The following is a 14831-nucleotide window of genomic DNA, read 5'->3' as shown; positions in this document are numbered from 1 at the left end:
TAGTACTGAAAAATGAACAAATCATACGAACAAAAAATGCACACATCTTGAATTATCACGAAATGAGTACACCCAGTACAAGAAATGGAACGTCACCAGGCACAGAGGTCCCCACAGGCCCCCTCTCTCCTACCTAATTATAACCAGCATTCTGACTTCCTATTTCTGAACTTTTCATATGCTTATTTTTTAAGTGAATTAAAAGTTGGGGAAAGTTTTGATATTCCCTAAAGTCGAGTAGAAACATCCTGGAGTGTTAGGAATTGACAGAGTGGGTTTCTGGAGTTTGCTTCTGAAATATTTCGTTTTATTAGGGAGAGATTCTGGTATGAAGACCCATACCCCAAGCAGCATGACCTTCCTGGTGCACGTCACTCAGGAACCGTGATGGCTCTGAGACTGGCAGGCTAGCAGTGAGCCCGCTGCTGCTTTTAGATATGGCGGCAGACAGGAGACCCTGGGTCAGAAAGAAAGGGTGTAACACATGGCACAGCAGGCTACATGTGTGTGTCTGTTCCCCTGTCCCCCAAGTTCCGAGGGCCTGAGCGCATGCTGCACACAGCGTCGGTTTGTGTCACAGCTCAGGAACCCTCCAATTTTTTAAGGGGGCTGCTAACAAACCTGCCTCACCCTTGCCTCCAAGCACACAGTATCCTGTTATCTAGGTGGACCAGAAGGGAGATACCATCTACAGCTACGAGAAAGGCAGTCTGCAACAGACGCTGACACTAGATGTGGAGAACTGCCTCCCAATAATGTCTGCCCCTTGTTTCCATATCATCTTGCCTTGGTGAACTTGCTTACGTCACTCCTTTAGCCACTGTAATAGTTTGGCTGGGACAAGATCTGCACAGTGTGTCTGATAGTGTCCACGCTGCCATCGGTGGGACTCCGAACAGTCGGGTGAGGCCAGCCTGCAGCCTCAGCTGGGCCAAGGGACCCTGCTGGACAAACACCATCGACCAGGAGTGTGTGTTCCGTTCATTCAGTCACAAAGTGTTCCTTGAGTTAGGATTATATGAATAAAATACTTGCCCTCTGAGAGCTTACAGTGACATAAACAAGCGGTCATCCTGCCACGTACAGGCATAGTGAATGTGCCAAGAATGCACTGCCTCACGAGGTGGGAGAAGGGAGAGGTAAGGGCTAGGTGGGCCCTCCCAGTCTGGAGAAAGAGTGGCCATGGCGATGTGGGGTGCTTTGGGGTGCCAGGTGCCATAGGCAGCAGACCCATTCGGCTGCTGCCATAGTCCTGACTGAGCCTGCAGCTCCATGAACTTTGGGGTCCCGTTTGCGTCAATTCCCTGCGTATTTGATGACACGTTGCTTTTTCTCATTCACTTATTTCTGAATAATTAGGAATCTCAGTTCTACACAAGCTCTTCGGGTGCAGGTTCCCCCTTTCTTGGTGTTCTCCCTTGTGTTGCTTGATGTCTTTAGAGTGTAGCTCTGTGAGGGGATCCGTAGGCTTCCACTGGGCTCCTAGCTCCAGGAGCCGGGGGCTGTAGCAGGCTCGGTCCTCTTGTCCTTGCAGCCCAGCATGGCATGGTGGCTTCAAACTTGTTGACCAAATGCAGAGTCCCTGTGGCCTCTAGCTCACACTTTTCAGTATTTTAAGAGATAATATTAGTTATTTGTTCTATTCTTATAAGGAAGTCACCTCATCGTTGAAGTGTGAGAGAGAGAAAGAGAGAAGTGGGAGGCGTGCCACAGGCAGGTGGACCTGCTTCGAAGAGCCTTAGCAGGCCTTGTTCAAGCCATGTCATGACCTGGGATTTGACTTTGTAGAAGGTCCTCATCCTTTCATGGCCTTGTATTCTTTATGAGAAGGTTGGACGAAATGTTCTGTAAGAGTTGTTCTGTCATTCATGACTTTTCAAACTGCATTGATAAATGCTAATTATAGATATGAATAGTACCCTTCGTTACTTATAACTATAGAAAAGAAAATATATACATATAACTACATAATTGTGTGGAACTCCGTAAGCATTATTTGTGATTACAAGAAGGGAAAAGTTTGTAGGGTTATTTTCTCTGAAATTCAGTTTACACAAGTTTCCAAAGGAGACTGTGTTAGTTTAGAAACTTGTAAAGAATGTTTTGTGACAAAGGTGATCACAGCCAAAGCGGTATCTGTGTGAAGGATCCTGGGGTGCTGGTTTCCAGCAATTTCCTTCCTTCAGTCATGTCCAGCTGTGGGCCCTGGTCTGAGTCGGGGTGCGCTGGTGGGCATAGAGCCCCGGGGGCCCTCCCCTCTCTAAATAGGACAAGGACTCTGTCCTGCCTGTCACCTGGGGATGTGTGAGCCCTTGCCAGGTAAGGACCCAGCTGCATGCCACTGTGTCTGGTGTGCTCTGAATCCAGACCATTCCCTCGCTGTTGGTGTACTAGTGTCTAATCCTAGTATGAAGACACATTTTAGCCTCACGCACCCACTAATTTGTCCCATCTTCTTTAGACGCAGAGTGACCTTGGCTGTGGTGCAAACCGACCCAGGAACCAGATGAGCAGAGACATCTGCGTGCACACCTGGCCTTGCTCCTACTATTTAGAACTCGAAAAGCGATGGATTCCTGGAAAACTTTCATTAACTTCTCTCTCACTAAAATTTATGACGGGTAAAACTGGAGATACTCTTGTCAACTTTCCCCTTTCTAGTATAATTGAGATCAAGAAAGAGGCTTCTCAGTTTATCTTCAGTTCTCTCACCATCCTGGAAAAGGACCATGTCAAGCACTGGTTCAGTTCCTTGCAGCCTGGCCGGAATGTTGTCTTTCACGTCATCGAGCACTTCTGGAGAGAGTTGCTGCTGTCTCAGCCGGGAGCTGCCATGGATGCGTCATCCTCCCACGTGACCAAGGGGCAGGCGCTGACTGGGCTAATGGCCTGTTCCCAGAAGCATCTGGAAGATGCAGCCACAGTCCTGCACCACCAGGGCGAGCAGCTGGACAGCATCGCGAGCGGCCTGGACAAGATAGAATGTGACCTGGACGTGGCTGACAGGTAGAGAAAACCGCGTCACCTTCCGTGGACCCTCGGGTGGCCGGGCTGTCTTCTGTCGTCCCGTATTTCGTGCACACCCCGCATTCTGAACACATGGGTATGCCTGTTGTGGATGGTTATGCTGGACTGGCTGCTCTGGGCATGCACCTGGTAAGGGCTGGCGTTCGACGAGGGTGCACTGTTGCCAGGTACCATTGAAGTATTCAGTGAGGGTCACCGCATTTAATCACCAGACAAGCCAAGAAGGACATGTTGTTCTTGACTTCATTTTACCAATGGGGAAACTGAGGCTGAGAGACCAGGGAATTTGTTCAAGGTCACACACGCTAAGTTTGTTAGCATAGTTTATTTTTTTCACAGCTGAAGAGCAGCCAGGTTTGAGCTGAAGTGTTCTGGTTCCAGAAGCTGCCACCTGAGCTGTTGTACCAGCCACTCTCAAACCTTCGGTCTCGGGCCCCTTCACTCTTAAAAATTGAGGACCCCAAAGAGTTTTTGTTTCTGGGGGTGATGTGTGCCAGTATTTACCATGTTTTGTTTTAAACTAAGAAATTAAAAAGTTATTCATTTAATAACTTTTAATAATTATAATAAACCCATGACATAGTAACATGAATAACTATTTTATGAAAAATAACTTTTACAAAGCAAAACATGTTTAGTGAAAAGAGTGGCACTGTTTGAGACTTTGCACATCACTCTAAAGTAAGGTTTAGTAAAAGACAGTGGATTCTCGTGACTGCTTCTGCAGCAAGTCCACTGTGCTGTCCTGTGTCACATGGCTTCTGGGGACCCCACTGTAGAGTTGTGATAGGATGAGAGTGGCAAAGCCACAGTGTCACGGTGCTGTTAGGAGTAATTTCGACCTTCACACTCTGAGAAGTGCTGCCCTGGCGCTAAGACATGCAAAGTCTATCCGGGGTCTTAGAGTCTAGGAGAAATATCCTCTCCCCCACATACGGAGGGCTGCTGGGGGCTCAGGACAAGGAGGCATCCTCTTGGTGATGGGCCCTGAATGCAGCCTGCATCTCCCAGATCAGGGCTGTGTGGGTGGCATGGGTGGGAACCCTTGGCCCTGAGGGTCCCCAGTTGCACTCACCACCTGCTTCTGCTTCCTGAGCACATGCATGAAGGGCGTCCTGCAGCAGATGCAGGGGACAGAGCCCCAGATCTCAGCCTCAAGAGGGGTGCTTGTGGCAGATGACATGAAGGCACCATACCTTTGTCATTGTTCCTGTTGCTGACACAGACCATTTTCTACCTTCCTTGCACTTGGGGGCTCTTGTGACTGAGTGGTGGGCAGAGTGATGGGTCACTTCCAGGCCTGGTCCCTCCCTGTCACTTGCTTGCTGGTGCAGAAAATCCTCACAGGGGCTCTAAAGCCCGAGGGCAAAGCACAGAGACACCAGCAGAATGGAGTTGGGTCCTCAGGCGGCATCCCTGAGCGATGACAAGCCCTGGCTCCAGCCCACAAGTGGACTGGGACATGAACAAGAAACAAACCTCTCCTGGGCTAGGCCGTGAAGATTTCGGGGTTGTTCATCATGGCAGTCAGCCCTTGCAGACTAATGCGACATTCCTGCAGGAGAGGGAGGCAGCTGTCCTTGGAGAGCAGTGCATACAGAACCGACTTAGAATGTCCACTGCACTGGCGTGGAAGAATGCACACCACAGTAATGGAGCTCTAACTTTTAGTTAGCAAATTAGGAAACATTAAAATTACGTGGGAGTCCACAGAACCAACGTGCGGATAGTGAATACGCATTTTCATACATGGCTTATTAGGAACGTCGGTCGTTATAATCTTTTTGGAGGACAACTTGGCCATTTGTAAATCTTCTTTTGACAAAAGACAGAGTGAAAAGATGAACCTGAGGCTGGGAGAAAATATCTGTATACCCAGATTCCCAATAAAGGGTTAACATCCAGCTAGTTAAGGAGGTTCTATGACAAAATGAGAAAAAGACAATTCAATATAAAAATGGCAAAGGATGTTGATTGGAGTTTAGGCTAAGCTGCTATAACAGACATCCAAAAATAACTGTGCCTGTGCATGGGTGTGTGTCTCCGTCTCCACCCGCCCCCCCATTGTGTGTGTCTCCCTCTCCACCCCTAACCCACCTCATGTATGTGTCTCCCTCTCCACCCCCCCACCCCCCCTGTGTGTGTCTCCCTCCACCCCCACCCCCCTGTGTGTGTCTCCCTCTCCACCCCACCCCCCACTCTCACCCCCGGCAGGTGGAGAGCTCTCTTGTGGGTCGACAGTGTCACCAGACCCTGTTACCACGTGGCTGCAGCAGGACCTGCAGGTGCCACACTGGCTCTCCCAGGGAGGCCAGGGCTGCATCTTGGAGTTGCTCATAGGCTGTGCTCACACCCTGCGGGCAGGACTTAGTCACAGCGCCACACTCCGGAGCAGGGAGGCTGGATGGTCCTGAGAGATGACCCCGTATTACACAGGGGAAGGAAGGAGAGTGACCCGGGGTCAGCAGCTATCTGTGCCTCCCAGAAGAGAAATGCCACACACCAGTGGCCTTTGAAAGGGGTCCAGCATCCTATAATTCGGGAGGCACATTAAAGAACATGTGTAGGATGCGGGATGATGCGACCCATCGTGCAGGGGTGCACAGACTCCATGGCCAAGCCTTTCCCCGTTCGGGTGTGTGTCCCTGTGGAGCTCGGGCACAAATGCACAGCATGTGTGGACACGAGCAGCCTGCAGGGTCGTGGACCAGGGTGAGCAGCTGTAGTCAGTGGCTTCTGGGGGGGCCGGGGGGGGGGGCCTCTTCAGCTCTATTTCAGGCACAAAGTGCACTAATTCTTTCATGCTAAACTGCTGTAGAGATCTGCATGTACTTTTGGATAGGCTCATTTCAAAGCAGTGCTAGAAAAACAAAAGCAAGTTGCAAATAGTTGTGTACAGCAGGATTATATAAGAGGTTTTAAGTCTGCAAAAAAGTGCCATAGGAAAACGAGAGTGAAAATAGGACACATGACCAGGCAGGGCACTGCCAGCCTGGGCTGCTGGAGGCTGTGCCACAGCCTGGGGGTCCCAAGCCCTCTGCTCTCATTTCTCCCTCACACCTGGGGAAAGTTCTGCCATTATTTCTTTGATAATTTCTTCCCCTCCGTTTTAAAATGTGTTTCTTTTGGTGGTTATCTGACTTCCGGGGCTTATCTTCTAACAGCATTCTCATTTTTCTGCCTCCTTGTCCTTTAGTTTTACTTTACATTTCTTGTATTTTATCACCTTACCCTTCTATTGTTCTTATATTTTTAATTTCCAAGAATTATTTTTTGTTCTCTAAACATTCTTGCTGCTGTTTTGGGACATCCTGTGCTTGTAGGAGGTTATGGGCAGTCTCCTGGTTTATTGTGGAGAATCCTTCTCCCCTCTCAGCACATGCCGCTCCCCTCCCGCCCCCACCCCCACCCCGATGCACAGACCCCCTCCAGTGGGCTCCCTCTTGATCTGCTTCTGGGAGAAGTGGGATCCCCGCATCACGGGTGGATCAGGTTGGGGGCCCTCACCTGCTCTTCTGTGCCCGGCCCAACCTCACCCATTTTCAGAGATTCCTGGCACCACCCATTTTCCAGCTGGGGTTCTGAAGTGCAGCCTGTCACATCTCAGCGGCTCCCAGGGCTGCCTTAACAGTTTACTTTCTTGCATTTGCTAAGTCTGTTCTTGAGTTTCCAAAATGATGCTGCTGTCTTTTCTCTTTGCGCTTGGGGAAAAATGTGTTTTCAGTTTGCCATCTGTGATATTGTGGTTTATAGTACGAAATATATATTTGGTCTTCATTCCCAGTTCCTGGCACAGAGCTCGTAAAACCCTCGGAATTTCCTGTGTTGAGAGCCTTCAAGGTGTCTTTTGTTATGTTAATGAAGGATTTTGGAAAACCCCTAAGGATGGGGTCTGGTCTCCAGGGAAATCAACCAATGATTAGAGGGTGGAACTTTCAGTCCCACTCCCTGGGGGGCAAAGGGAGGCGGAGAGGGGTGGAGGTTGAACCAATCACTAATGGCCAGTGATTTAATCAACAGTGCCTGTGTAATGAAGCCTCAATAAAAACCCTAAAGGACGTATTCAGAGAGCTTCTGGGTTGGTGAACATGTGAAGATGCTGGGAGAGTGGTGGGCTTAGAGAGGACGTAGAAACCCCTCGCTCATACCTCACGCTGTGTGTCTCTTCTTTCAGGCTGTTCTGAGTTATATTCTTTATAATGAACTGTTGATCTTGTAAGTAACATGTTTCTCTGAGTTCTCTGAGCTGCTCCAGCAAATTAATGGACCTGAGGAGGAGGTTGTGGGAACCTCTTATTTATACTAGTCAGTCAGAAGCACAGGTGACACCTGGACTTGGAATTGGGGTCTGAACGGGATGGGAGTGGGATCTTGTGGGGCTCAGACCTTAACCTGTGGGGTCTGATGCTGTCTCTAGGTAGGCAGTGTGAGAACTGAGTTCATTGTTTAGAGGTGGGAAGAACCACACCTTAGAGCTGGTGTCAGAATCAGAACATCTTCAACCATTGTCAACGAAAAGCATCCAGCCTGAGAGAAAGCTTACACGTGTTTATTTGAGCCAAACTGACGACAGTTGCCAGGAAGCAAAGTCTCAACGGATTGAGAAAATGCTTCAGAAAATGGCCATTTTGCAACTTATTTTATACATTAGAATCAAAGGAGGAGGGTTTCATGAAATCCATTGGTTGTAGATTAAGGGGGTGGAAGAAAGCAAAGCAGGGAAATCTCTGGGGTTGGATAAAAAAATGGAGACACACTTCTTTTACACTGGTGGGTACAGGATAGTTAGTATTTTACAGCACATACAAATAGTATTTAGGGAACAAGATAACAATGAGGGATTTTGTAGTTTCCTGCTCTGGTGTGGTGGGTTGTGCCCCCTGGAGGGTCCGGAAAAAGGGATTACTCTGACATTCCAAGGGTATGTTATCTTAGATGGAAAAAGACGACAGACAGGCTCACTTAAGGTAAAGACTGACCTTTGTCAAGGAAGCTACAGGCCAAGCTTGTGACTTCCCGCCATGGCCCACCTTAGTTAGGAATTTTTATGTTCACACCATCCTCTGTGGTTATTTTCAGTCTCCTGAGCTTGTCAGGTTTAACGTGTGGCTTCTTTTCCACCCACCCCAGCTCTCTCTGATCATTTACATAAAGGCATATCCTTGAATATCTTTTTTTTAAGGAGAGCGCAGCTCAAAGTCGCCCATGCAGGGATCAAACTGGCAACAATGGTGTTAGTAGCAATGCGCTCTAACCAGCAGAGCTAACCGGCTGCCCGTTGAATGTCCTTTTTGAGCATACCCAGCTGAAGTTTATCAAAAATTCTGTTTTGAATTTTTATCATTATTTTTTTAAAAATAGTTTTGAGATGTGTACTTTCTGAACTTTGTCATTATTGGGAGGACACCCAAAGCAGATGCAGTAGGTAGAATGCTCAGTCTCCTCCAACACTCTCTTGGTGGTGGCAGCCCCTGCCACCCGGCTCTAAACCTGAACCCAGGGTGGTACTCATGTCTGTGTTCATGTGGTTTGCTGGGCTAAGGTCAGGCCTTCTCCTTACTAAGCCAGAGGAGTTTCTGTCAGTCTGACAGTATCACTGGGGACCTGGCAGTGCCAGGCGCTGTTCTGGGAGCTGGGAGACAGCAGAGCCCTTGGCAGACCCCAGGTTCCCTTCTGTATTTGTCAGAGTTCTCCAGAGAAACAGAACCAACAGGATGTGTATATTATACCTGTAGAGGGAGACTTACTGTAAGGAATACAGGCTTACATGATTGTGAGGCTGGCAAATCCAAACTCTGCAGGACAGGCCAGCAGCCTGGAGACTCTGCACAAGCCGGCGTCACAGCTCCAGTCGAAGGCGTCTACTGCTGAATTCCTTCTTTTTCCAGGAGGCCTGTCGTTATTCTACTAAAGCCTTCAACTGCTTGGACGAGGGACATCTGCTTTACAAAAAGTCCACTGATTGCTAATCTCATCCCCACATCTCAGAAACATCCAGAATACTGTTTGTGAAAATATCTGGGGCCCGCAGTCCAGACTCGAGATGCACCATCACACCCGCCCTCAGGAAGGATATGTGCCAGGGAACTTGGAGGCTGCTCACTACCCTCCAGCTGTTGGTGTCCAGAGCCCCTGACAGGCTTTCCATCACTGTGCTCTTCCCTGGGCTCCTGGGTCTGCCAGCTCCTGCGAGGTGTGTCCTGGGGGCTTCAGCAGAGGAGGGAATGGAAAGGGCCCTCAGTGAGGACAGCTGACTCCTCTGCTCACAGCTGCACCTGCATCGTGAGCAGAGGCTGTCCGAGGCAAGTCCAGTTTTTCCTGCCGTTTTGGAGTGCTGTCCTATTGCCGTTCACAGGGTGAAACTCAGACGTAGTCGGGGAAGGCACTTCTTCATCCGTCTGATAAGTCAAGCTGTAGCATTTGTTCTTCTGACTTGCCATGTTGTTATCAGTGTCTGCCTTTGTCTATATTTGGGTATTTTAAAGAGAAATTGGCAAACGCTAGATAAGCCTGCTTTGTCCTCTTCTATATGCTTTTGATTCCTGCTAGGAAATGATGTGAAAAACTACCTTGAACTATCTGAGCTGTTGGTCCATTTTACATATTTGTTCTTTCCCCGAAAACTTACTGATGACCCAGAGAAGTGCTGAATCAAAGAGAAACAGTGTAAATGTTGTAGGGTCAGCCCCATACGTCGTCAGTCCAGCCTTCCTGTGCCAAGGTCTCGGCTCTGCAGACGACTATCCTCCCACTTCCAGGTAGGACCTGGCAGCCCTGTGTCCCAGAAGAGCCCACGCTCTCTTTAGAAAGGCCAGTGCTGTGTCAATTGGCTGTGTCCCTGAGTACCCACCCTCACTCCTTACTGTCCTTGCCTAGGTTGTCTCCAAATACAGCCCTGTCCTGGGGCTGCTGGACTCAGCTTTTGTGACACTTCAGTCAGCACCTTCAGACTTGGAAGAAGGAGAATAAATGCTTTCCTATTAGTGCCCCCGTGCTGTGTTGCTTGCATTATTTTATTTCTTTAGTATTCATTGTCTTTCCTACTGGAAGTCTGGTTCTGCTGAAAAGGACATGGTCACAGTGGTGAGACCTCCGTGAGACATGACCTCTGCTCATGACAGCCCTTCTCACCTTCAGCAGCTGCAGTGCCTTTAACTGTCTTCACAGAGTGTGCTTTCCAGCCTCCAGAACGTGCAAGAAACTAAAGTAGATGTGAGGAAAAATCAGGATCTGAGTCAGGATTTTGAAAGGCAAGTCAGAAGAACAAAATGCCAGGGAAACAAACTGCTATTCTATAAAGACTTCAGACCTTGAATGCCAGCTGCATTGTATGGTTGGCAAAACAACCTTACCTGATCTTAATCAAGGAGTTGGTGACCCCATCCTGCTCTTTGTGGGGAAAACAAGAGTATTACATGCACATTTTAGAGGAACACTGATAAAGTGAAGAGTGAATAGGAAATTGAGGTGACTTGAAACTACCCCTGTGAGAGAATGACAGGTGTTAGCTGGAGCAGAGCAGAGATGGAAGGTGGGTCAGACGGCCTTGAAATAACTGAACGGCTATCTTGCAAAATGATGAAACATTTTCATCTGGAAAGTTAAATGAGGTCCTTTAGTTGCTAGGTATTGGGAAACAAATTTGGCTTAATAAAAGGAGCTTTTCTGACTGCACAGTTGTTGAAAACCTGTTCGTATCCAGTGTCATCCTATGAGGGGCTGGATTACAACATAAGTTGAAATCCCAGCTCTACATGGTGGCTGCTGTTAAACTCCTGAGGGCTTGATTGGAAGAAGTGGGATCCTGAAAATTGAAATGTGGGCTTATGGGAAGATCCTGATGAGGCTGGGGACATTGGACCCCTCAATTCTGATGAGTCTTCTCTGCTGGTAGAAGCAGCCATCCCACCCCTGTCTGAGGAGGTAAGCCGGGCTTTGCCAGAGGATTCTATATGGCCTCCCCTGAGGTGTCGCTTGCAGGACTCTGCTCATTCTCCTCAGGATGGACCCCCATCACCTCTTTGCTTCTAGATGTGTTGCCATTTGTCCTCAGGTCCCAGCATATCCCAAAAGATGAGACAAAAAGTGTGACCCACAAGGATGTGCGCTACACTCGAAAGAACTGCATGATTTTTCCAATTTGCACAGACGGAAATCTGGAGAATATGTGTGGGGATGCATAGCAAGTGTGAAAGAAATCGGAAGTTGGATCAGGCTGAATTTACTGCAGTGGGCCCACTAAGCAGAGATTCTGGAGTAAGTGCTATAGCTGGAGGGGTTAGAAAGGGCACTAGCAGTTTGTTCGGTTGGCTGAGATAGGGACTGCAAGGTGGCATACACTAGATGAAGTCTGAAATGTCAGGACTGCGTTGGTTACTCCAGAGAAGGAGCCAGGGCTGAGGGTGATTGGAGTGGCAGAGGGGACTTAACATTTGAGACCTGGTCACCTGCCTGGCAGGGTCCAGAGAACACACTTTTCACCGTGACTGAAGCGAGCCTCACCATCCTTGAAGAGCTGTGTGCTTGCTCCTCCGGAGGCTGGAAATTAGTGGGAACTGCTACCACTGGGGATAATTGGATCCCGGGTGTTGGGGCCAAGAGGTGGCACTGAATCACCAAAGACACGTGGGGCTGGTTACCATGATGGGGCGCAGAGTCAGGCAGCCAGCAGTGTGACTTCGAGGCCTGTCAGCTGACTGTTTGGTCATGTGCCCCAGAAGAGAAGCAAGAAGAAGTCAATTCTTACTTAACTTATGTAAGCAGAAAATTTCAGGTCAAGTGTGCATGCATCTTACTTGAATTTAAAAAAAACAAAACCAGTCATAGCCCCTCAGTCGGTTCCCAGATTTGAACCAGTGTACAGACCCAGAACCTCTTGAATGACAGGGAGCCCTTTAGGAAGGATCCCAGTATGCTACCAAAAATTGATACTGTTAATATTTCTCCCAGCCTTACCCAGAGGGACCTATGGCATTTTACCAGGTAGTTGTGTCCTAGGGGAAAAAAAAGAAGACTTCAGGGACACTGGCTCTGAACTGACACTGATTCTAGGAGACCCAAATGGTCACTGTGGCTCCCCAGGTCACTTGTGGAGGCCAGGTGATCGATGACGTCTGAGCTCAGGTCCATCTCACAGAGGGTCCCCCAAGCCCATGCTGTGGTGATTTGCCTAGTTCTAGAATACTTAACGGAAACAGACATACTCAGCAACTGACAGAATACCACAGTGGGTCTCTGACCGGTGGAGGGAGGGCTATTCTGTTGAGAAAGGCATGGGGAAGCCACTAGAACTGCCTGTAGGGAAGCAATGAACCAGAAGCAATACTGCATTCCTGGAGGGACTGCAGAGTTGAGGGCTGCCATCCAGGAATTGAGGGGTGCAGGGGCTGTGACTCCTCCATCTCTGTTCAGCTCACTTTTTTGTACAGAAAAAAGATGCGTCTTGGAGGACAGTGGATTGTCATCAGCTTAACCAGGTGCTGACTAATTGCAGTTGTTCCAGACCTGGTTTGATTGTTTGAGCAACTCCACCCATCCCCGGTGCCTGCTATGCAACAGTTGATCTGGCAAATGCCTTTTCTTCAACCCTGTTTGTAAAGACTACCAGAAGCAGTTAGCTTTCAGTCATCCCAGGAATAGGGATGTCATCGAGTTTACAAGGATTTTTTTTTTTTTATCACTTAGGTTTTTTTATTCATTACTGTGACATTAGTTAGTAAAATTATAGGTTTCAAGTGTACAATTCTGTATTACATCATCTATATATTGCGTTGTGTGTTCACCACCCCTAGTCAGTTCTCCTTCCATCACCATATATTTGGCCCCCTTTACCCACTTCTACTTCCCTCCTCCCCCTTGACTCTCTGGTAACCGCTAAACTGTTGACTCATAAGTTTTTGCTTGTTTGCTTGTCTTCTTCCTTTGTTGCTTTCAGTTTTATATCCCACGTCTGAGTGAAATCATTTGGTTCTTGCCTTTTTCTATCTGACTTATTTCTCTTAGCATACAATCTCAAGATCCATCTGTGTTATCTCAAATGGCAGTATTTCATCTATTCTTATGGCTGAGTAATATTCCATTGTATGTACCGGGGGTGCCAAAAAATTTATACAAGTGGACACTGGTCAGTGTTGCTCAAGCAGTAGTTCACTGTGATCAGAAGTGTCTGGATGCTGACGGTAACCACTTTCAGCACCTCTTGAAATTGCAGTAGTAAAATGTGACTTGCATTCATCATTTGTTATCGGTATATATTGAGTATTACAATTTTAATACAGTTTTTTCCTTTCTTAAAATGTGTATACATTTTTTTGGCATCCTCCGTATATACCACATCTAATTTATCCAATCATCTATAGAAGGACACTTTGGTTGTTTCCATGTCTTGGCCACCTTGAATAATGCTGCAGTGAACATAGAGGTACATATATCTTTATAGATAAATGATTTCAGATTTTTTGGGTAGATACCCAGAAGAGGGATTGCTGGGTCATATGGTAATTCTATTTGTAATTTTTTGAGGAACCTCCACACTGCCTTCCATAACAGCTGCACCAGTCTGCATTCCCACCAACAGTGTATGAGGGTTCCTTTTTCTCCACAGCCTCTCCAACACTTGTTATTACTTGTCTTGTTGATGATAGCCATTCTGACTGGGGTGAGGTGATATCTCATTGTGGTTTTGATTTGCATTTCCCTAATAACTAGTGAAGTTGAGCATCTTTTCATATATCTGTTGGCTGTTTTGTTTGTCTGCTTGGAAAATGTGTCTGTTCAGATCCTCTGCCCGTTTTTTCATTGGATTGTTTGTTTTTTTGTTGTTGTGTTGTAGAGTTCCTTGTATATTTTGGATATTAGCCCGTTATCAGAGGCATTGTTTGCAAATACCTTCTCCCATTCAGTTGGTTACCTCTTCATTTTGTTGATGGTTTCTTTTGCTGTGCAGAAGCTCTTCAGTTTGATGTAGTCCCATTCATTTATTTTAGCTTTTACTTCCCTTGCCTGCAAGGTGAAATTCATAAAATACTCTTTGAACCCAAGATCCATAAGTTTAGTACCTATGTTTTCTTCTATGCAGTTTGTTGTTTCAGGTCTTATGTTTAGGTCTTTGACCCATTTTGAGTTAATTTTTTGACAGGTAGCAGTCTACTTTGATTCTTTTGCACGTGGCCTTCCAATTTTCCCAGCACCATTTACTGAAGAGGCTGTCTTTTCTTCATTACATGTTTTTGGCTCCTTTGTGGAAAATTTTCTGCCCATACATAAGGTCTGACAATTAAGTTTGCGAACTTATTGCAACAATGTTCCTAACCTTTTTTTGATATCAGAGGGATTATTCTTTATGAATTTGTACCAACTGGACAAACCATTAATCAAGTTTACTATTTGGGAGTTCGGAAAAGGCTGTGTGAAAAAATTAGATGACCTGAACTTTTCACCAACAGTTCGTGGCTCTTGCATCACGACAATGCACCAGCTTACACAGCACTGTCTGAGGGAGCTTTTAGCCAGGAAACAAATAACTATTGGAACACCCTCCCTACTCACCTGATCTGCCCCCCAATGACTTCTTTCTTTACCCAAAGATAAAAGAAATATTGAAAGGAAGACATTTTGATGACATTCAGGACATCAAGGGTAATACGACGACAGCTCTGATGGCCATTCCAGAAAAAGAGTTCCAAAATTTCTTTGAAGGGTGGACTAGGCGCTGGCGATGGTGCATAGCTTCCCAAGGGGAGGACTTTCAAGGTGACCGTAGTGATATTCAGCAGTGAGGTATGTAGCACTTTTTCTAGGATGAG

The 14831-nt window shown here is 47.2% G+C and overlaps 1 protein-coding gene across 5 annotated transcripts in view; it reads left to right on the top strand.

The window, feature by feature from the left end:
• The window catches only part of SNAP47 (synaptosome associated protein 47), a 64126-nt gene that overhangs the window by 5520 nt on the left and 43775 nt on the right, over positions 1–14831 (top strand). For all 5 annotated transcript variants that reach the window (XR_012489482.1, XM_074312169.1, XM_019755039.2 and 2 more), the window contains exon 2: positions 2462–3006. Coding sequence is in view for 4 of the 5 variants with exons in the window: in XM_074312169.1 (XP_074168270.1) it covers positions 2507–3006 (500 nt within the window). In the remaining variant the exon portion in view is untranslated. The remainder of the gene's footprint in view (positions 1–2461; positions 3007–14831) is intronic.

Source organism: Rhinolophus sinicus, linkage group LG10, assembly GCF_036562045.2.
Source record: "Rhinolophus sinicus isolate RSC01 linkage group LG10, ASM3656204v1, whole genome shotgun sequence".
NCBI lineage: Eukaryota > Metazoa > Chordata > Mammalia > Chiroptera > Rhinolophidae > Rhinolophus > Rhinolophus sinicus.
The sequence above is the reverse complement of the archived record's forward strand: the minus strand, read 5'-3'. Positions and strand labels throughout refer to the sequence as shown.